A 23,690-nucleotide genomic window follows, 5' to 3' on the forward strand; every position below is an offset into this window, starting at 1 on the left:
GCCCTCCTGGGTGACACCTAAAGAGTGCAAAGCTGATACACAATACATACTATGAATTAGAAAGACTAACTTGTAGCCTCGGTAAATCTAAATCAATGGGATATCTGGAAACATTCCCAAGTTAATGGGCACCAAAAGAAGCTTAAATCATTTTTTCTCTAGGCATCTATGATTCTCAGGAGACTAGCAACTAGAGCTAAGAAACATTTCATGGTGGTTATGAAAACAGGCTCTGAGCTTGACTACCCGGGTTCCAATTTCAGCTTTGGAGCCAGGTGTGATAGCTCACCTATATAATCCCTGCAGCCTAAGAGGCAGAAGTGGGAGGATCACTTAGGCTACAGTGAGCTAAAATCACACCACTGTAGTCTGGCTTGGGCAAAAATGAGACTTCGCCCTAAAAAAAAAAAAAATTCAGCTCTGCTCTTTACTAGCTAGAAGCCTCTGAGTAAGTTATTTAAGTCTCTGCCACTTAGTATCCTCATCTGTAAAACACAGACAAAAATAATATTAACCTCACTAAGAGCAGGGCCTACCTGGCAAATAACAAAAGCTCTTGAATATTAAGTATTTTGATACCAAAAAAAGGAGTATATGCATGCCAGCAAACATTTTGTTTTTTTCTGAGCAACCATGTACAAGGGCTGCAAACACATGCAACATACATACTTCAGAATGCTCTATCTCCTTGGGGTGATGAGGTGAAAAAAAGGGAAAAAATCAGCCATAAAAAGACTGATGCCAATACTCCTGACATAAGGGATTTTAGCACAACTCAAACATACAGCTCTATTTCTATACACCTATGGAGACTCAGATCTGGCCTCAATAAAGTACCTCCCCCACTTCAGGGATTCAAAACTCACTGAAAACTTCATTATTTTACTTTTTAAAAAAATCAATACTGGCTTGGTGCCTGTAGCTCAAGTGGCTAAGGTGCCGGCCACATACACCAGGGTTGGTGGGTTTGAATCCAGCCGGGGCCTGCCAAACAACAATGACAACTACAACCAAAAAATGGCAGGCACATGTAGTACGAGCTACTTGGGAGGATGAGGCAAGAAAATCACTTAAGCCCAAGAGTTGGAGGTTGCTGTGAGCTGTAACACAATGGCACTCTACTCAGGGCAACAGCTTGAGGCTCTGTCTCAAAAAAAAAAAAAAAAAAATCAATACTAGCAAATCAAATTCTGTGGCTCAAAGGGGTAGGGTGCCAGTCCCATATGCCGGAGGTGGTGGGTTCAAACCCAGCCCTGGCCAAAAACTGAAAAAAAAAAAAAAAAAAAAGACTGTATACCATCACCAAGTGGGATATATCCCTAGAATGCAAGGATGGCTCAACATACTAAAATCAGGGTAACACACTACGTTCACAAATGAAGGAAATACCACATGATCATCTAAATTGATATAGAAAATGCATTTGACAAAATTCAACATCTTTTCATGATAAAAACACTTAAGCTAGAGAGGTAAACTACCTCAATATAGTAAAAACAATACATGAAAAACCACAGTTAACATCATATGCAATGGTGAAAGAATGAAAGCTTTTTTCTTTTTTTTTTTTTTTTTGTAGAGACAGAGTCTCACCTTATGGCCCTCGGGTAGAGTGCCATGGCCTCACACAGCTCACAGCAACCTCCAACTCCTGGGCTTAAGTGATTCTCTTGCCTCAGCCTCCCGAGTAGCTGGGACTACAGGCGCCCGCCACAATGCCCGGCTATTTTTTGTTGCAGTTTGGCCGCGGCTGGGTTTGAACCCGCCACCCTCGGCATATGGGGCCGGTGCCCTACCAACTGAGCCACAGGCGCTGCCCTAATGAAAGCTTTTTTCTAAGATCAGGAATAAAACAAGGATTCCCACTTTAACCATCTCCACTCAAGATAAACATAGTAATACAAGTCCTTGCTAGAGCAATTAGGCAAATAAAAAGTAAAATTTTTATGTGATTCAAAATTTAAGAGACAAAAGAGCATAGAATGAAAATGTGTCTTCTATCCACACCCCCAGTTTTCTTCCCTAGGAAGTAACAACAATTACCAACCTAGTATCTCCTTCTATATGTATGCAAAAAATATCAACATGTCCAATTCCTTTAAGTTTTACAGAAATGACAATACCTTAGACACCCTTTTCTACATCTTGCTTTTTCACTTAACAATATATCTTGGATATCATAATCAGTATTTTAAAAGCTTCCTCATTTTTATGGCTGTAGAGTATTCTAGAATAAAGATGAATATAATTCAACAATGTTTTCCAAAAGAAAAAGCACTAATAAGACTCTTAGTCACACAAAGAACTAAGAAATAAAAAGGTTAAGTAGTAAACAGCATTGTGTTACTATGCTGAGAATACAGATCCTTGGAGGGGGTTTGAACTCACACAAGCCAAAATAACACCCAACACTAGGTCTCCCTGGCTTATTCATTTACCATTATCGACACTACAGACATGCTACCAAACCAACCCTTTTTAAAAATGAAATAGACTTTATTCCATCAAATTATGGATCCACAGCTTAGCCTATTCCTGGGTTGGTGGGCATTTAGGTTGTTTCCATATTTTGGTGATTATAAATTTAGTTGCAATAAACTGTCTACTGCAAATGTTCTTATGATAAAAGGATTTTTTTTCTTCTGGGTTTATGCCTAGTAATGGGATTGCAGGATCAAATGGGAGGTCTAATTTGAGTTCTCTGAGGATTCTCCATATTTGTTTCCAAAAACACTGTATTAGTTTGCAGTCCAAGCTGTAGTATATGTATACCATATAATACTATTCAGCCATTAAAAAAGATGGAGACTTTACATCTTTTGTGTTAAACTGGATGAAGTTAGAACACATTCTTCTTAGTAAAGCATCATAAGAATGGAGAAGCAAGAATCCAATGTACTCAATTCTAATATGAAGGCAGTAGATAAACTAATACAAGGGGTGGGGTAGGGGAATGAGGAAGTGGAGAGGGGAGGAGGGAGAAGGTCTGGAGAGTCACCGTGTATCACACAGCTCTTGGGGGTGGGACACAATTATAAGAGGGACTTTAACAAATGCAATCAGTGTAACCTAATTCTTTGTACCTTCAATGAATCCCAAACAATAATAAAAAGAATAAAATAATAAAATTCCCCAGTGCCAAAACAGAGGAAAAATTAAAAAATAAAAAATAAATAAAATTATTTTGGTGACTCAGAAAAAAAAAATTATGGATCCATTAGCTTTCCAAACATTCCATTTAAAACATGCACAGGGGGAAAAACAATCAAGCATAATCAGGCAAATTAAGGAGAAAAATAGAACAATAAGAGGAGGCTAATACTACCATTAAATAAATTGCATTATAATGGTACAGTAATTAAAACAAGTAGGTATAAGACAAGAATAGTCAAAACGATAAATACAATAAAGCGCCCAGACCAAGAAACATATAAATATAAGAGTTTAGTATTTAATAAAATCATCATTTCAAATAATTGGGAAAATGATGAATTACTGAATAAATAGTACTGGGACAACCAGCCAACCAGCTGATAAAAATTAATACTGGATCACCAAGGGCAACATAGTAACACTCTCTCTCAAAAAAAAAAAAGACATTAGAGGAAAACTAGTAAAATTCAAATAAAATACCAATGTACCTGTGTTGATTCCTTAGTTGTGACAAACGTACCACAGTAAGATGCTAACAGTGGGCAAAACTGAGAGTAAGTGGAAACTGTTGTTTTTCAACTTTTCTAAACTCTAAACCAGTTTTAAAATAAAAAGTTTATTTAAAAGAAAAATGCTGGGTTCCTACCACTTCTTATATCAAAATTAATTCTTGGTTGATTAAATAATTCATATTAAAATATGCAAAGGTACTAAAAATAACTTAACTATATATATTGCAACACATAGGACAAAGTGTTAACATCCTCAGGATGCTCTACAGCATGAAATTAGTGCATAGTAATATAGGCTCTGAATCCAGACTACCAGAGTTCATATCCCAATTCTGCCAATAACTAGTTGATAATCTTAAGCAAATTACTTTTTCTCTTTCTGCTTTACTTTCTTCATCTTTAAAATGGGGATATTAGCAATACATACCTCATTAAACTATCATGAGGATTAAATGAACCAATCTAGGTAGAGTGCATATAGCAACACCTGGCACAGTGTGCTAGTAAACAATAGCAGTAAACAATAGCAATTATTATTACTTAATGTAGAAGCTTTCTCACAATTTAATAAGAAAAAACCAACAACTTTAGAGAAAAACAGTGCCATAAACAGACACAGGCATAAGGAAAAAAAAAGAATACATATAGGGGCGGCGCCTGTGGCTCAGTGAGTAGGGCGCTGGCCCCATATGCCGAGGGTGGCGGGTTCAAACCCAGCCCCGGCCAAATTGCAACAAAAAAATAGCCGGGCGTTGTGGCGGGCGCCTGTAGTCCCAGCTACTAGGGAGGCTGAGGCAAGAGAATTGCGTAAGCCCAGGAGTTAGAGGTTGCTGTGAGCCGTGTGACGCCACGGCACTCTACCCGAGGGCGGTACAGTGAGACTCTGTCTCTACAAAAAAAAAAAGAAAAAAGAATACATATAAACATTTAAAATAAGTTCAAACTCAAATTATTAAAAAGACATGAATTAAAACATCAGATACCATTTTACACCCATTCAATTGGCCAAGATACAACATTTTGATAAGTAACAATATTGGACTAAGTGTGGGAAAATAGGCACTCTTATACACTGCTGGTAGGAGTATAATTTGATAATACCTTTTATTTCTTGAACGTTAAACCCTGTAATCTCGGCAGTGCCCATGCTCAGTGGTTAGAGCACCAGCCACATACGAGGCTGGCGGGCTTGAACCTGGCCCAGGCCAGCTAACACAACAATGACAACTGCAACAACAACAACAAAAAAAAATAGCAGGGCATTGTGGCAGGTGCCTGTAGTCCCACCTACTTGGGAGGCTGAGGCAAGAGAATCACTAAAGAGTTTGAGGTTGCTGTCAGCTGTGATGCCACGACACTCTACCCAGGGCGACACATGAGACTCTGTCTCAAAAAAAAAAAAAAAAACCCTGTGATCCAGAAATTCTACTACTCAATACCTGTGCCCAAAGAGGTATATGCAGGAATACTCACTCAGTATCACTTATACACATAGAGTTAAAAAAACTACAAAATGCAAGACATGATTGCAAGAGGGACTTTGCCTAACAATTGCAATCAGTGTAACCTGGCTTATTGTACCCTCAATGAATCCCCAACAATAAAAAAAAATAAAAATAAAAACTACAAAATAACCTAAAATGTTCAATAAAAAAATAGCTTGACTGTGATAGACTACTTATAAAAATGAGTTAGAGCTATCTGCATCATGGCACAAACTATTAAGTAAAGAAAGGTATAGAATAATACATATATTAGTATGACACCATTCACGTTAAGAAAAAGTGCAAAATAGGCTTGGCGCCCATAGCACAGTGGTTACGGGGCCAGCCACATACACCAAGGGTGGCAGGTTCGAACCCAGCCTGGGCCGGCTAAATGACAATGACAACTGCAACCAAAAAATAGCCGAGCATTGTGGTGGGTGCCTGTAGTCCCAGCTACTTGGGAGGCTGAGGCAAGAGAATCACTTAAGCCCAAGAGTTGGAGGTTGCTGTGAGCTGTGAAGCCATAGCACTCTACCAAGGGCAACACTGTGAGACTCTGTCTCAAAAAAAAAAAAAAAAAGTGCAAAATACTACTACAATTACACGATAGATATAATTATACGATGTAAATACAAATAAAAGAGCTGGAAGAGTCAAAGTGATAACAGTAGTTACCTATGTAAAGGATCAGACAGAAAATGGAAGAGTGGTTAGAGGAACTTAGTTACTGAAATGTTTTAAGTCTTTATAGATAATGTTTTAATGTACTATTTGTATAATTTAAAAAATTTTAAATTGGCTGAGGGCTGGTAGCACAGTGGTTATAGCTCCAGCCACATGCACCGAGGCTGGCAGGTTCAAGCCCGGCCCAGACCAGCTAAACAACAATGGCAACTGCAACAAAAAGAATAGCCAGGTGTTGTGGTGGGCGCCTGTAATCCCAGCAACTTGGGAGGCTGAAGAAAGAGAATCCCTGAAGCCCAAGAACTTGAGGTTGTTGTGAGCTATGATGCCACAGCACTCTACTGAGAGTGACATAGTGAGACTGTCTCAAAAAAAAAAAAAAAATTTTTTTTTCAATTATATGCACAAACAGAATAATGGAAATTTCACAATTCATACTATTCAGCCATTTAAAAAAAATGAAACCCTAGCCGGGCGTTGTGGCGGGCGCCTGTAGTCCCAGCTGCTTGGGAGGCTGAGGCAAGAGAATCACTTAAGCCCAAGAGTTAGAGGTTGTTGTGAGCTGTGAGCTGTGTGACGCCACGGCACTCTACCCGAGGGCGGTACAGTGAGACTCTGTCTCTACAAAAAAAAAAAAAAAACCTATAAAAAAAATGTAACCCTATATATGCTGCTATATACCGACATAAAACAATCTTCAAAGTAAAACGTTAAATTTAAAATGAGGGGGTCGGTGCCTGTATCTCAGTGGTTAGGGAGCCAGCCACATACACTGAGGCTGGCAGGCTGGAGTCCAGCTGGGCCTGCTATGTCACAACAATGACTGCAACAAAAAAATAGCCAGATGGCTTGGCGCCTGTAGCACAGCATTTACGGCGCCAGCCACATACACTGAGGCTTGCAGGTTCAAACCTGGCCCAAGCCAGCTAAACAACAATAACATCTGCAACAAAAAATAGCTGGGCGTTGTGGTGGGCCCCTGTAGTCCCAGCTACTTGGGAGGCTGAGGGAAGAAAATCATTTAAGCCCAAGAGTTTGAGGTTGCTGTGAGCTATGATGCCACAGCACTCTACCGAGGGTGACATAGTGACACTCTGTCTCAAAAAAATTAAAAAAAGAAAGTTTAAAGAGAGGCGCAAAATCCATTAACTGTATGAATTATATAATTCCAAAGAATATGTATACATAAATGTTTGCATAAATACAGATAACTGCTGCAATTAGAAGCAATATATAGAAGAATATATATAGAGAGAAGAATATATATAGAGAAGAAATTTCCAAATGGTTGCTTCTGTGGGAAAAGGCTTTTTTAACTATACTCGTTAGTGTAGTACGACTGTATCTAAGTATAACTAGCACCCAAGTCAAGAAACAGAAGTGCCCACCCTCTGCCTCCTACAACTACTCCCAAAGAAAAACTAGTACCTTGACTTATAACAGAATACATTGCTTTTGCCTGTCTTTGCACTTTTAAAAGTAGAAGTATAGGTACGGCGCCTGTAGCACAGTGGTTATAGCACCATCCACATACACCGAGGCTGGCAGGTTCAAACCTGGCCTGTGCTAGCTGAACAACAATGACAAATGCAACAAAAAAATAGCAGGGGATTGTGGCGGGCGCCAGTAGTCCCAGGTACTTGAGAGGCTGAGGCAAGAGAATTGCTTAAGCCCAAGAGTTTGAGGTTGCTGTGAGCTGTGACATCACAGCACTCTACCGAGGGTGACACAATGAGACTCTGTCTCAAAAAAAAATTAATTAAAAAATAAAAGTACATAGTATAGAAAATTTTAAGACTGAAATTCTATGTCTTACTATACTCACCATAATCTTCTTATATAAAGCCATGACATTATCATCATCAAATGGTAGAAATCCACACATAAGTACATATAAGAGTATACCCATGCTCCACACATCAGCCTATAAGGGAGAAAAATAAAAACACTCAAAAATTCAGAACATATTTCAAAATGGAAGGACATTGAACAGGATTACAGAATCTTCAGAAAGCTGGAAACAGAGATCATACACTTTAACCTGCTCATTCTACACTCGGGAAACCTGAAGCCCAAAAAAGCAGGGTCATCCAAAGTCATCCTGTCAATGGCAGGCACCCTGGAAAGCCTCCTGATTCCAGTTCGGTGCACTTTCCTCTAGCTGGACTCTAATATTTTATAGGAAATAATTTCCAGTTGGCTAGGCTGGATTTGGAATGATAGCAAGATGAGGCAAGGTCTCTAATTTTGAAAGACAATTCAACAGTGCTACTGAAGGTTTAGGTTACGTATGAGGATTATGTAAACAGGCATGAGGATATCAAATAAGTCTTAAAATGTATTGATAATCTGCAAATATGACTAAGCTGCACTGTAAAATCCTCTCCATGTAGAGAAACTTTAATAAAGTTCAATGATTGGCTTTTTAAATATATAGAGGCTAGAAATTAGCCTGCCAGCACAAATAGTCCTGCAAATCTCAAAATCCCAGAAAGAAGCTTAACCTTTATATGGAATATCTATGTATCCCATGAGACCAGAGCAGTAACTACTTATTCATGCAGTATTTGGCCTTAGTCAATAAGGATACCATCATTAGCTAAGGAGAAGTCACAGCTCTCACCCTCAGTTGAGCCATAGGAAAATTTTAAGAGGTAAGAACAACATTTTAAAAAAGAAGTATCCAATGTACTCAGCTCTACTATGAAACTAATTTATAGCTTTGAAAGCTATAACCCAATTATAGCCCAAGAATATGGGGAAAGAGAAAAGGGGAAAGGGAGGGCAGAGGAGGGGGAAGGATGGGTGGAGAGAGGGTAATTGGTGGGACCACACCTACAGTGCATCTTACAAGGGTACGTGTGAAATTTACTAAATGTAGAATATAAATGTCTTAACACAATAATTAAGAAAATGCCATGAAGGCTATGTTAACCAGTTTGATGAAAATATTTCAAATTGTATATAAAACCAACACATTGTACCCCATGATTGCATTAATGTACACAACTATGATTTAATAAAATAAATAAAAAATAAATATATAAAAATTAAAAAAAAAAAGTTTAAATTACTGAAGTAGCATCACACATTTAGGTAGCACCTACACTAGGTAACCCAAATCTGATTCCTACTCTTTTTTTTTTTTTTTGTAGAGACAGAGTCTCACTTTATGGCCCTCGGTAGAGCGCCATGGCCTCACATAGCTCACAGCAACCTCCAACTCCTGGGCTTAAGCGATTCTCTTGCCTCAGCCTCCCGAGCAGCTGGGACTACAGGCGCCCGCCACAATGCCCGGCTATTTTTTTTTTTTTGGTTGCAGTTTGGCCGGGGCCGGGTCTGAACCCACCACCCTCAGCACATGGGGCCGGCGCTCCACCGACTGAGCCACAGGCGCCGCCCTGATTCCTACTCTTGACTATAGAATCATCTCCAATTATTAGGATTCTATTATGATACCTCAAATGAACAATTTGCTTTGAAGCAAACACCTGATTTCCATTTCAAGTTGCAAGAGGACAGAAACTGCCTCAGAGATATCAAATATTTAACCCACAACTGAGGTATGATGTTGTGGCCCTCATGACCAGGATGTTAAATACAGAGAAAAGAGGCTGCACAGGAAAGAGTAAGCTAACACAGCCTCATCAAATACCACAAGACAATAACAGAGATTATGTCTTCAGTTCAACCAAAAGATGAAGAAAATTACAGTAACATCCCCATAGAAATCTATCAGAGCATAATAGAGAGATGAATGCAGAAAATGTACTGTTCAATTGCCTCATCAAAGCACCTTCATTTCACTGTTGTGAATGTTAGAGAATAAATTTATCAACTAAAATCATAAACCAAAGCAAACGCAAGTAAATTATCAATTGATAAGAAAAAAATAGTTGAAACCATTTCATATCAGAAATTACTGAAGGAATCAGAGGACATTTACCATAGAACCTGTCCTCAATGCATGATCTGGACCATGAACACCAGAATCGACTATTTTATTTTATTTTATTTTTTTGCAGTTTTTTGGGCTGGGGCTGGGTTTGAACCTGCCACCTCCAGCATATGGGGCTGGCGCCCTACTCTTTTGAGCCACAGGCGCCGCCCTATTTTATTATTTTTAAATGAGGATTCATAAAACCCCATTTAGAAAACAAAACTAAAATCTCTGAAGGTGGGAGGTACCTGTAGCTCAGTCAGCAGGGCATCGGCCACATAAACCTAGGGTGGCGGGTTTGAACCCAGCCTGGACCTGCTAAGCAACAATGAAGTTGCAACCAAAAAATAGCTGAGCATTGTGGTGGGCACCTATAGTCCCAGCTACTTGTGAGGATGAGGCAAGAGAATCCCTTAAGCCCAAGAGTTGGAGGTTGCTGTGAGCCGTGATGCCACCGCACTCTACGCAGGGCAACAGCTTGAGACTCTGTCTCAAAAATAAAAAAAATAGGTAAAATAAATAAATAAAATTTCTGAAGATATTACCACTCTGAGCTCTGTATCTTCTAACAAATGCCCTAGATGATTCCTTGGGACACTGTCCTTAAGATACTGTCTTAGAAGGATGGAAAGTCAAAAAACTAACATGGAAAAGAAAACGTAAGATCACATAGGAAAAACTGATATACACTCAAACCAGCAGGGACTCATCGGCAGCACTTTAGGATCTTGTGAAATTAGGCACATATGGGCGGCACCTGTGGCTCAAGGAATAGGGCGCCGGTCCCATATGCCGGAGGTGGCGGGTTCAAACCCAGCCCTGGCCAAAAAAAAAATCACACACACACAAAAAAAAAAAAAAAAAAAAAGAAATTAGGCACATAATCATCATTCCCTCTAGGAAACTGGATGGAACAGTGGAAAACACTTCTCACTCAGCTTAAATCTTGACCCACAGTTACCAACTTTGTGACCCTAGAAATTAGACATCACAAAGAAACTGTGTCTTAGTTTCTTCATCTCCTTTTTTTTTTCTTCTGGTTGCTGTTCAGCCGGGGCCGGGTTTGAACCCGCCACCCTTGGTATATGGGGCCGGCGCCTTACCGACTGAGCCACAGGCGCCGCCCCTCTTCATCTTCTTTTCTTATGGAATAAGGTAATAGTATTAACTTCATGGGATTTTTGTGGGGCTTAAATGAAAATTATAAAAGGTACTTAGCATGTGATACTCTTGTGCACTGTTGGTGAAAATGTAATGGTGTGCCACTATAGAAAATAGTAGGGATTCCACAAAAAATTAAAAACAGAATGATCCGGGCGGCGCCTGTGGCTCAGTGAGTAGGGCACCAGCCCCATATGCCGAGGGTGGCGGGTTCAAACCCGGCCCCGGCCAAACTGCAACAAAAAAATAGCCGGGCGTTGTGGCGGGCGCCTGTAGTCCCAGCTACTCGGGAGGCTGAGGCAGGAGAATCGCGTAAGCCCAAGAGTTAGAGGTTGCTGTGAGCCGTGTGACGCCACGGCACTCTACCGGAGGGTGGTACAGTGAGACTGTCTCTACAAAAAAAAAAAAACAGAATGATCCAGCAATCCCACTTCTGACTATATACCCGTAAGTATATAAGAATGAGAAGTTAAAAAAAAAAAGAATAAGTTCAATCTTAAAGAAATATTTATATACCCATATTCCTAGCAACATTATTCACAATAGCCAAAAGACAGAAATAGGCCAAATGTCCATCAAAGGATGAACAGATACACAAAATGTGTTAGAAACAATGGAATATTATTCAGTCTTAAAAAAAGGAAGGAAATCTGACACATGCTACAACATGGACGAACCTAGAGGACATTAGGGTAAGTGAACTAAGCCAGTCACAAAAAGACAAATATTATATGATTCCATTTTTATGAGGTATCTAGAGTAAACAGATTCAGAGACAGAAAGTAGAAAGACAGTTACCAGGTGCATGGGGTAGACAGGAATGGGAGTTATTGTTTAACTGGTATAGACTTTCAGTTTTGTAAGATGAAAAGAGCTCTAGAGATGGCACCTGTAGCTCAGTGGGTAGGGTGCCAGCCACAAACACCAAGACTGGCAGGTTCGAACCCAGCCCAGGCCAGCTAAAACAACAACAGCAACTGCAACAACAACAAAAAAATAGCCGGGCATTGTGGCAGGCACCTGTGGTTCCAGCTACTTGGGCGGCTGAGGCAAGAGAATTGCTTAAGCCCAAGAGTTTGAGGTTGCTGTGAGCTGTGATGCCATGGCACTCTACCCAGGGTGACACCGTTTGAGACTCTATCTCAAAAAAAACAGGATTATTTCATTGTAACACCCTCAATGCACAGTGCCTCACTCACTACAGGTCACCAATAAATATATGTTAATTCTATACAGAATGAATCAAGGAATAATTACCTCTGACCCAAGATACGATTTCCCTTGTATTAATTCAGGTGCTGCATAAGCAAGACTTCCGCAGCATGTCTGTAGATGGTAATCTTTGTCACCCTGTCAATATGATAAAAATGATACACTTAATAATTACAATTCTTAAGAGAATTAAACCTTGATAAACATTCTTTGAGCAAAAGCAAAGAGAAGTGAGATGAAGAACTATCCCCAAATAATAATGGACATGGGCAACCAACCCCCAACTGTGCACACATGCATGCATGTATTGTCTCAGCTTCTCTTGATTTCCAATACCACTACAACTTGGCACAAATATTCTTCCCTTTAACTCAGTCAAGTCAGATTCATACATTTCTAGTTATCTATTCACAAAACAATTAGCCTTGCATACATCCAAGCACTCATGTCTTCCCACCCCCAAGTACTCAGGGCAAAAAAAAACATTTATTTACTGGACCCTGTCTCCAATATCACATCTTTACAAATACAGAAGAGCTTCTTTTTCCTTAGAGTGAAAAAAGAAAAAAAAAATCTGGTACAAAGAACAGTGCTTTGAGAATCTGTTTTCTAGACTAAGTTATAAAACAAATCACTCCCTTTGCTTCCAGATCTGTTAAAATCACAAAATCTGCTTATCCTCCTCTGCCCTCCCAAAGAAATATCAAGATATAATGAAAATGAAGCTACTTCCCAATACATATATGAAGTTTCACAGCTGGCAAAGGACTTGTGAAGTTGTGAAAATTTCATTTACAACTGAAACAATCATGCCCAAGAATGAGTTCCTCAGCAGAAGGCTAAAGTAAGCCTCTCCCAGGCCACCCCCGTCTTTCTTAGATGGTGTCTGTGTTGGTTGAATCTGTGGCAAGCACAAAGGGTCATGGAGTCTGTCACAAACCTTTTCCACTGCCTCCTGTGGAGAACATGACTTAAACAAGTTTATCTGTTCAAAGTATGTTTTCTCTTTACCTCTGCTTATAAAAAAAACAAAAAACACAAAAAACTGCCTTCTCACATTTGGTTCCCAGACAAAAGGCTCCACTGATAATCTCTAAAGAGCCAAGGAAGAGAGAAGAGAATCAGATATTCAGCCAAAGAAGCAAAATATGCTTCCCTCTGCACCTGACTAATGCTGATTGGGGCAAGAAATAATCATGGAATCTACAAAGGGCTGAGACAAATCTGTAATTTCAACTTTCTTAATGAGTGTAGACAGCTCATGTTAGAGATCCTGAGTACTATCAGAGAACTCCAACAGGCAGCCACACAGGAGATCTACTACAGACAGCACAGCTGGTAAGTTCAAAGTCACATCAAAGAGAAATTATGCTGGAAAACACCAGTACTTAACTATGGAATACAAATTAAGGAAATAATTAATAATATAAATCTAGAAGTATATATGGATGTTTTCCTCCTTCTTTTATAAGAAAAGGAGATTATCTCTAGAAATGTAACTAACTGTCATGTAACCATTTAGGAAACAAATAATAGACACATTAAATTTCAACTCAAATCTAAATAAACAAAGACATCACCTGGTGATAACATACTCAAACTGCAAACCTGTGTAGTATTCAGGATTCCTGCTGAAATGGCGTCATGTTACCGCCGCACTGCAAATTCTTCCATAGTTATACCCATGGGGTCTTTACTCACTGCAAACTCTCTCACAGTATACCCACTGGGTCTTTATTTTCTTTTATTTTTTATTTCAGATTAATGTGAGGGTATAGATGATTAGGTTACATTGTTTCTGTTTGCTAGGTGAAGTCCAGGTTATACTTGAGCCCTTCAGGAGGTATGCTATATACCCCTACATTATGCCCATTATTGCCAATCCCCCTTCTTCCTCCCTCTCTTTCTTCCTTCCACCCTCCGCCCCACACTTGAGTTAAATTATGTTTTTCTCTCATGTGGGCATGTAATTATTTATATATTGGCTTCACATTAGTATTGAGTACACTGGATACTTGCCTTTCCATTCTTGCTATACTTTACTAAGGAGAATGTTCTTCAGCTCCATCCAGGTTAATACAAAAGATGTAAACTATTTATGGCTCAATAGTATTCCATGGTATACATATACCACAGTTTATTAATCCATATATGGGTTGATGGGCACTTGGGTTGATACCACATCTGGGCAATTGTGACTTGAGCTTGATAAACATTCTAGTGTAAATGTTCTTATGGTAAAAAGATTTGACAATCATAGCAACAACAAAAATAAATAAATGAGACTTAAGCTAAAAGGTTTCCACATAGCTAAGGACACAACAATTAAAGCAAACAGACAACCTTCAGAAAGGGAAAAGATTGGCTCAGCGCCTATGGCTCAAGTGGCTAAGGCACCAGCCACATACACCCGAGCTAGCGGGATCAAATCCAGCCCTGGCCTGCCAAACAACAATGATGGCTGCAAACAAAAAATAGCGAGGTGTTGTGTTGGGCGCCTGTGATCCCAGCTACTTGGGAGGCAGAGGCAGGAGAATCCCTTGAGCCCAGCAGTTGGAGGTTGCTGTGAGCTGTGATGCCACGGCACGCTATCCAGGGCGACAGCTTGAGCCATTGTCTCAAAAAAAAAAAAAAAAAAAAAAAAAGAGGAGAGATTAAAGATGGCGGCCGAATAACAGCTTCCCTGCAACTGGGAACAGCGAGTCTGGGGAGACAAGACTCCAAGCATCTCTGGCCGGTGGGATCTGCCTATAATCATCCCTTTGAGGACACAGGGAGCCAGCAAAGGACTTCTGGACCCCAAGAGGAGGACAAAAACAGTGGAAAACTGGCAAGTGGTTGCGTGTGTTTGATCGACCTAATCACACCGGCAAACGTAAGTACAAGCAGCAGTGAGACTGCAAACCAGAAAGGCCTTACCTGTGAACTGTTTCAGTGTTCTTGGACTTGGCACTCAGTTGAACTGCCTTGGGGAGAGCTTGAGCAGGAGTGTGGAGAACTTTGGGCATTGTCTGGGGCACCAGAAAGAGCCACTAAGCTAGGCGCAGGAAGCCATTATGAAAGAACTGCCCTGGCAAGCTCCGCCCTCAGGGTCTCAGAACAAGGATTGGGCAGGTCAAACTAACCTACTGACTGAGCAGCCTAAAGGCGGGGACTGAGCTGCCTTACAGCCCTAATCCTTAGGGGCAGAGTGAGACGGTTTGGGCACACTGGAGCCTTGGGCTATTGCCCTGGGTAGAGTGCTGTGCCGTCACAGCTCATAGCAACCTCAAACTCCTGGGCTTGGTGCCGCCCAGACCTCCATAAGAGCTGTGCAGTGACCCCCGACCGGTGACCCGCACCCACCAGGCCTCCACAATCCTTGACCAGGAACTGCGAGAGCCACGCAACACTGCGTCCTCCCTCCTGTGTCCTCCCACCTTTCACACTAGCCCGTTCATCTGGACAGGGACGCTGGTAGCTGCGTGCCCTTTGGAGCCCTGCCTGCCTCTGCACAGAGCTCTTCTCCTGGCCAGAGACTGCTGGAGCCTTGGGCTCTCTGTGCCAAAGTCACTGGGTGCATGGCATTCCCAGAACCGTGCGCACCACCCCCAGCCCTGTTGCTGGATCAGGGTGTGTCACAAACCAGAGCTGCTTCCACAACCAGAACTCCCTAGCTAGAGCAGCCCCAGAGGAACTACACCGGGTCACTCCCTATAAAGATCCAGCAACAATAGAGTGATCCCGCAGGGGTCTAATCTTGGAGAGACACTTCCCCAACTGTGAGGACAGCCAGAGGCAACGATGAAAAACAATCATGAGGTGAAATCAACAGAAAAACTCTGGCAATATGAATAATCAGAGTAGATCAACTCCCCCAAGGATCAATGGGGCAGAAACAGCACAAGACCCCATGCACAAACAAATAGCTGAGATGTCAGAAATTGAATTCAGGATCTGGACAGCAAATAAGATCGAATTAGAATTCGAAAAGTTACCTCAAGAATTCAATGGATTCAAAGACCAAATGACCAAAGATTTCGACACATTGAGAAAAGAAGTTGCATCCCTCAAAGATCTGAGAAACACAGTAGAATCCCTCAGTAACAGAATGGAGCAAGCAGAAGAAAGGATTTCTGACATTGAAGACAGAGCTTTCAAACGCTCCCAAACCCTCGAAGAAGAAGAGAAATGGAGAGCAAAAACAGACCACTCTCTCAGAGAGCTCTCAGATAATTTGAAGAAAACCAATATTTGTCTTATAGGGATCCCCGAAAGTGACGAAGTGGCTTCACAAGGCACAGAGTCTCTTCTCCCTGAGATTATGAAGGAGAACTTTCCAGACATGCCAAGAGATTCCAAAATTCAGATAGCAGACAGTTTCAGAACTCCAGCACAACTCAACCCAAATAAGACATCCCCCAGACACATCATAATCAATTTCACTAAAGTTGATGTGAAGGAGAAAATTCTGAAAGCTGCCAGACGAAAGAAAACTATTACCTTCAAGGGGAAGAATATCAGAATAACTGCAGATCTCTCTGCTGAAACCTTTCAAGCTAGAAGAGGATGGTCATCGACTTTTAATCTCCTAAAACAAAATAACTTTCAACCCAGGATCCTGTACCCAGCTAAACTGAGCTTCATTTATGATGGAGAAATTAAATACTTCAATGACATTCACATGTTGAAGAAATTTGCCACAACTAAACCAGCTCTCCAGGACATCTTAGACCTATCCTCCATAAAGACCAGCGTAACTCTCCACCACAAAAGTAAACCCACCCAAAAAATTTTTGATCAAATTCCAACTTCCACAGTCGCAAAAGGATTAAAAATGTCCAGCGGTCTCTCAAAAGGCTTATCAATACTCTCAATTAATGTGAATGGGTATGTCCTCTAAAGAGGCATAGGTTGGCGGACTGGATACAAAAACTGAAGCCAGATATCTGCTGCATCCAAGAATCGCATCTCACATTAAAAGACAGATACAGACTCAAGGTGAAGGGATGGTCATCTATATTCCAGGCAAATGGAAAGCAGAAAAAAGCAGGCATTGCAATCCTGTTCGCAGACGCAATAGGCTTTAAACCAACCAAAATAATTAAAGATAAGGATGGACACTTCATATTTGTTAAAGGTAATACTCACTATGATGAGATCTCAATTATTAATATTTATGCACCCAACCACAACACACCTCAATTTATAAGAGAAACTCTAACAGACATGAGCAACTTGATTTCCTCCACTTCATAGTAGTTGGAGATTTTAACACCCCTTTAGCAGTCCTGGATAGATCCTCCAAAAAGAAGCTAAGCAAAGAAATTTTCGATTTAAACTCAACCATTCAACATCTGGACTTAACAGACATCTACAGAACATTTCATCCCAAAAAAACTGAATACACATTCTTCTCATAGGCCCACGGAACATACTCCAAAATCGACCACATCCTAGGCCACAAATCTAACCTCAGCAAATTTAAAGAAACAGAAATTATTCCTTGCATCTTCTCAGACCATCATGGAATAAAAGTTGAACTAAATAACAACAGGAACCTGCATACCCATTGAAAAACATGGAAGCTAAACAACCTTATGCTGAAGGATACATGGGTTATAGACGAGATTAAGAAGGAAATCACCATATTTTTGGAACAAAATAACAATCAAGACACGAATTACCAGAACCTCTGGGATACTGCAAAGGCAGTCCTAAGAGGGAAATTTATAGCACTGCAAGCCTTCCTCAAGAAAACGGAAAGAGAGGAAGTCAATAACTTAATGGAACATCTCAAGCAACTGGAGAAAGAAGAACACTTCAACCCCAAACGCAGCAGAATAAAGGAAATAACCAAAATCAGAGCAGAATTAAATGAAATTGAAAACAAAAGAATTATACAACAGATCAATAAATCCAAAAGCTGGTTTTTTGAAAAGATCAATAAAATAGATAAACCTTTGGCCAACCTAACCAGGAAAAAAAGAGTAAAATCTCTAATTTCATCAATCAGAAATGGTAATGATAAAATAACAACAGACCCCTCAGAAATTCAAAAAATCCTTAACGAATACTACAAGAAACTCTACTCTCACAAATATGAAAATCTGAAAGAAATCGACCAATACCTGGAAGCATGCCACCTACCAAGACTTAGCCAGAACGAAGTGAAAATGTTGAACACGCCTATATCAAGTTCTGAAATAGCATCAACTATACAAAATCTCCCTAAAAAGGAAAGCCCAGGACCAGATGGCTTTACGTCAGAATTCTACCAAACATTTAAAGAACAACTAGTACCTATACTACTAAACCTCTTCCAAAATATAGAAAAAGAAGGAATATTACCCAGCACATTCTATGAAGCAAACATCACCTTGATCCCCAAACCAGGGAAAGACCCAACAAGAAAAGAAAATTATAGACCAATATCACTAATGAATATAGATGCTAAAATACTCAATAAGACGCTAACAAACAGAATCCAACAACACATCAAAAAAATTATACACCATGACCAAGTCAGATTTATCCCAGGGTCTCAAGGCTGGTTCAATATACGTAAATCTATAAATGTAATTCAACACATAAACAAACTTAAAAATAAAGACCATATGATTCTTTCGATTGATGCAGAAAAAGCTTTTGATAATATCCAGCATCCCTTCATGATCAGAGCACTTAAGAAAATTGGTATAGGGCGGCGCCTGTGGCTCAGTCGGTAAGGCGCCGGCCCCATATACCGAGGGTGGCAGGTTCAAACCTGGCCCCGGCTGAACTGCAACCAAAAAAAAAAATAGGTGGGCGCTGTGGCAGGCTCCTGTAGTCCGAGTTACTCGGGAGGCTGAGGTAAGAGAATCGCTTAAGCCCAGGAGTTGGAGGTTGCTGTGAGCTGTGTGACGCCATGGTACTCTACCAAGGGCCATAAAGTGAAACTCTGTCTCTAAGAAAAAAAAAAAAAGAAAATTGGTTTAGAAATTAGAAGGGACATTTCTTAATCTAATAGAGGCCATCTACAGCAAACCCACAGCCAATATCGTATTGAATGGAGTTAAATTGAAATCATTTCCACTTAGATCAGGAACCAGGCAAGGTTGCCCATTGTCTCCATTGCTCTTTAACATTGTAATGGAAGTTTTAGCCATTGCAATTAGGGAAGAAAAGGCGATCAAGGGTATCCACATGGGGTCAGAAGAGATCAAACTTTCACTCTTCGCAGATGATATGATTATATATCTGGAAAACACTAGGGATTCTACTACAAAACTTTTAGAAGTGATCAAGGAATATAGCAATGTCTCAGGCTACAAAATCAACACCCAGAAATCTATAGCCTTCATATATACCAACAATAACCAAGCCGAAAAAACAGTCAAGGACTCTATTCCTTTCACAGTAGTGCCAAAGAAGATGAAATATTTGGGAGTATACCTAACAAAGGACGTGAAAGATCTCTACAAAGAGAACTATGAAACTCTAAGAAAAGAAATAGCCGGGGCGGCCCCTGTGGTTCAGTGAGCAGGGCGCCGGCCCCATATACCGAGGGTGGCGTGTTCAAACCCAGCCCCTGCTGAACTGCAACCAAAAAATAGCCGGGCGTTGTGGCGGGCGCCTGTAGTCCCAGCTGCTCGGGAGGCTGAGGCAGGAGAATCGCCTAAGCCCAGGAGTTGGAGGTTGCTGTGAGCTGTGTGAGGCCACGGCACTCTACCGAGGGCAATAAAGTGAAACTCTGTCTCTACAAAAAAAAAAAAAAAAAAAGAAAAGAAATAGCCGAAGATGTTAACAGATGAAAAACATACCATGCTCATGGCTGGAAGAATCAACATTGTTAAAATGTCCATACTGGGCGGCGCCTATGGCTCAAGGAGTAGGTCGCCGGTTCCATATGCTGGAGGTGGTGGGTTCAAACCCAGCCCTGGCCAAAAACCACAAAAAATAAAATAAAATAAAATCTCCACAATTATTTAAAAAAAAAAAAAAAGTCCATACTGCCCAAAGCAATATATAACTTCAATGCAATTCCTATTAAAGCTCCATTGTCATACTTTAAAGATCTTGAAAAATTATACTTTGTTTTATATGGAATCAGAAAAAACCTCCAATAGCCAAAACATTACTCAGCAATAAAAACAAAGCTGGAGGAATCAAGCTACCAGACCTGAGACTGTACTATAAATCCATAGTGATCAAAACAGCCTGGTACTGGCACAAAAGCAGAGAAGTAGATGTCTGGAACAGAATAGAGAACCAAGAGATGGATCTAGCTACTTACCATTATTTGATCTTTGACAAGCCAATTAAAAACATTCAGTGGGGAAAAGATTCCCTATTTAACAAATGGTACTGGGTAAACTGGCTGGCAACCTGTAGAAGATTGAAACTGGACCCACACCTTTCACCATTAACTAAGATAGACTCTCACTGGATTAAAGATTTAAACTTAAGGCATGAAACTATAAAAATACTTGAAGAAAGTGCAGGGAAAACTCTTGAAGGAATCGGCCTGGGTGAATATTTTAGGAGGAGGACTCCGCAGGCAATTGAAGCAGTATCAAAAATACACTACTGGGACCTGATCGAACTAAAAAGCTTCTGCACAGCCAAGAACATAGTGAGTAAAGCAAGCAGACAGCCCTCAGAATGGGAGAAAATATTTGCAGGTTATACCTCTGATAAAGGTCTAATAATCAGAATCCACAGAGAACTCAAACGTATTAACAAGAAAAGAACACGTGACCCCATCTCAGGGTGGGCAAGGGACTTGAAGAGAGACTTCTCTAAAGAAGACCAATGCAAGATCTACAAACACATGAGAAAAAGCTCATCATCCTTAATCATCAGAGAAATGCAAATCAAAACTACTCTGAGATATCACCTAACCCCAGTAAGAGTAGCCCACATAGCAAAATCCCAAAACCAGAAATGTTGGCGTGGATGTGGAGGAAAGGGCAAACTTCTACACTGCTGGTGGGAATGCCCACTAATACATTCCTTCTGGAAGGATGTTTGGAGAATACTTAGAGACCTAAAAATAGACCTGCCGGGCGGCGCCTGTGGCTGTTGGTAAGGTGCCAGCCCCATATACTGAGGGTGGCGGGTTCAAACCCGGCCCCGGCCAAACTGCAACCAAAAAATAGCCGGGCGCTGTGGCGGGCACCTGTAGTCCCAGCTACTCGGGAGGCTGAGGCAAGAGAATCACTTAAGCCCCAGGAGTTGGAGGTTGCTGTGAGCTGTGTGAGGCCACGGCATTCTACCGAGGGCCATAAAGTGAGACTCTGTCTCCACAAAAAAAATAGACCTGCCATTCGATCCTATAATTCCTTTACTAGATTTATACCCAGAAGACCAAAAGTCACAATATAACAAAGACATCTGTACCAGAATGTTTATTGCAGCCCAATTCATAATTGCTAAGTCATGGAAGAAGCCCAAGTGCCCATCGACCCACGAATGGACTAGCAAATTGTGGTACATGTATACCATGGAATACTATGCAGCCTTAAAGAAAGATGGAGACTTTACCTCTTTCATGTTTACATGGATGGAGCTGGAACATATTCTTCTTAGCAAAGTATCTCAGGAATGGAAGAAAAAGTATCCAATGTACTCAGCCCTACTATGAAGCTAAATTATAGCTTTCACATGAAGACTATAACCCAACTATAGCACAATACTATGGGGAAAGAGCCAAGAAAGGGGAAGGGAGGGGGGAGGTTTTGGTGGAAGAAGGGTAATGGGTGGGGCCACATCTATGGTGCATCTTAGAATGGATACAGGCGATTGCACTAATGTACACAGCTATGATTTAACAATAAAAAAAAAAAAAGAAAAAAAAAAAAAAAAGAGGGGCAGTGCCTGTGGCTCAGTCAGTAGGGCACCGGCCTCATATGCGGAGGGTGGTGGGTTCAAACCCAGCCCCGGCCAAACTGCAACAAAAAAATAGCCGAGCGTTGTGGTGGGCGCCTGTAGTCCCAGCTACTCGGGAGGCTGAGGCAAGAGAATCACGTAAGCCCAAGAGCTGGAGGTTGCTGTGAGCCGTGTGATGCCATGGCACTCCACTGAGGGCAGTAAAGTGAGACTCTGTCTCTACAAAAAAAAAAAAAATGAGAATGGGAAAAGATATTTGCATGTTACTAATCTGGGGCTGAAAACCAGAATCTACATAAGAACTCAAACTAATCAACAGAAAAGAGCAAACATTTATCACTGGACAAAAAAAACATGAACAGAACCCTTTCTGAATAAAGATGAATGGCCAAAAAACACGTGAAAAGAATGTTCATCATCCCTAATCATCAGAGAAATGCAAATCAAAACTACTTTGAAATATCACCTAACTCTAGTAAGAACAGCCCCCATCACAAAGCCACAAAGCCACAGATGCTGGCATGGTTGTGAAGAGAAGGAAACACTTGTACACTGTTTGTGGGATTGCCAATTCATATAATCTCTTTGGAAAGAAGTATGGAGAATCCTCAAATACTTAAAAGTAGAAATCACTTAACCCTGAAATCCCATCACTAGGTATTTAGCCAGAAGGAAAAAAATCATTTTACCATAGGACATATGCACTAAAATGTTTATCGCAGACCATGAGGTCTTTAGCAAGACCAACTCTAGTATTAGAACAGTGGCTCTCAAACTTGGTTATATGTTAGAATCATCTAGAGAACTTAAAAAATTACTGATGCCAGCAATGAAATTTAACACTTTTCAATGGACGTAACCAGGTTAAATAAAGACTAAGTAGAAATCAGTACAAGATAACACACTAAGAGATGCATTCACCAAAAAAAAAAAAAAAAAAGCATTTTCATTTCTCCACTTACCTTAGGTTTTGCACACAGACCGAAGTCAATCAGCTTTAATTTATGATATTCATCAAACAATAAATTTTCCTGGGAAAACAAAAATATTTTCATAACTGCACAATGACTTCCTTATATCAAATCTACCTCTTAGTCATTTCTAAAAATGATTTAGGTTATTTACATTAAAAAGTCTGGGTATATGGGCGGCGCCTATGGCTCAGTCGGTAAGGCGCCGGCCCCATATACTGAGGGTGGCGGGTTCAAACCCGGCCCCGGCCAAACTGCAACCAAAAAATAGCCGGGCGTTGTGGCGGGCACCTGTAGTCCCAGCTACTTGGGAGGCTGAAGCAAGAGAATCACCTTAAGCCCAGGAGTTGGAGGTTGCTGTGAGCTGTGTGACACCACGGCACTCTACCAAGGGCCATAAAGTGAGACTCTGTCTCTACAAAAAAAAAAAAAAAAAAGTCTGGGTATAACAGAGTAAAAAAATCACTAAAAACTAATGAAATGACAAGAAATACGGAAGAGGAAAGAGGAAGAATGATGGTAACTCTAACAATTTCCCTGAAAACACACTAGCATGAAACATTTTCTCCTTTGTACTCTCAGGTTAAACTACGAGCAAATACAATTTGTGCCAAAAGCAAGTCTAAACCAAAAGAGTGAGCTCAGTTCAAAGAGTTGGGTAAAATCAGACAGAAAAGGGTATTTTCTCAGCTTAATTGTAGGTCCCTAACTGGGTATCAAG

General features: G+C 40.6%; 1 protein-coding gene across 1 annotated transcript in view; it reads right to left on the reverse strand.

Annotated features, from left to right (window-relative positions):
- MELK (maternal embryonic leucine zipper kinase) overlaps positions 1-23,690 on the reverse strand; it is a 102,748-nt gene that overhangs the window by 52,194 nt on the left and 26,864 nt on the right. The window contains exons 6-8 of the mRNA XM_053568789.1: positions 22,961-23,029; positions 12,195-12,287; positions 7,662-7,760 (exon numbers count right to left, since the gene is read on the reverse strand). Of these exons, the coding sequence (XP_053424764.1) occupies positions 7,662-7,760; positions 12,195-12,287; positions 22,961-23,029 (261 nt within the window). The remainder of the gene's footprint in view (positions 1-7,661; positions 7,761-12,194; positions 12,288-22,960; positions 23,030-23,690) is intronic.

Source organism: Nycticebus coucang, chromosome 2 (assembly GCF_027406575.1).
Source record: "Nycticebus coucang isolate mNycCou1 chromosome 2, mNycCou1.pri, whole genome shotgun sequence".
Classification (NCBI taxonomy): Eukaryota; Metazoa; Chordata; class Mammalia; order Primates; family Lorisidae; genus Nycticebus; species Nycticebus coucang.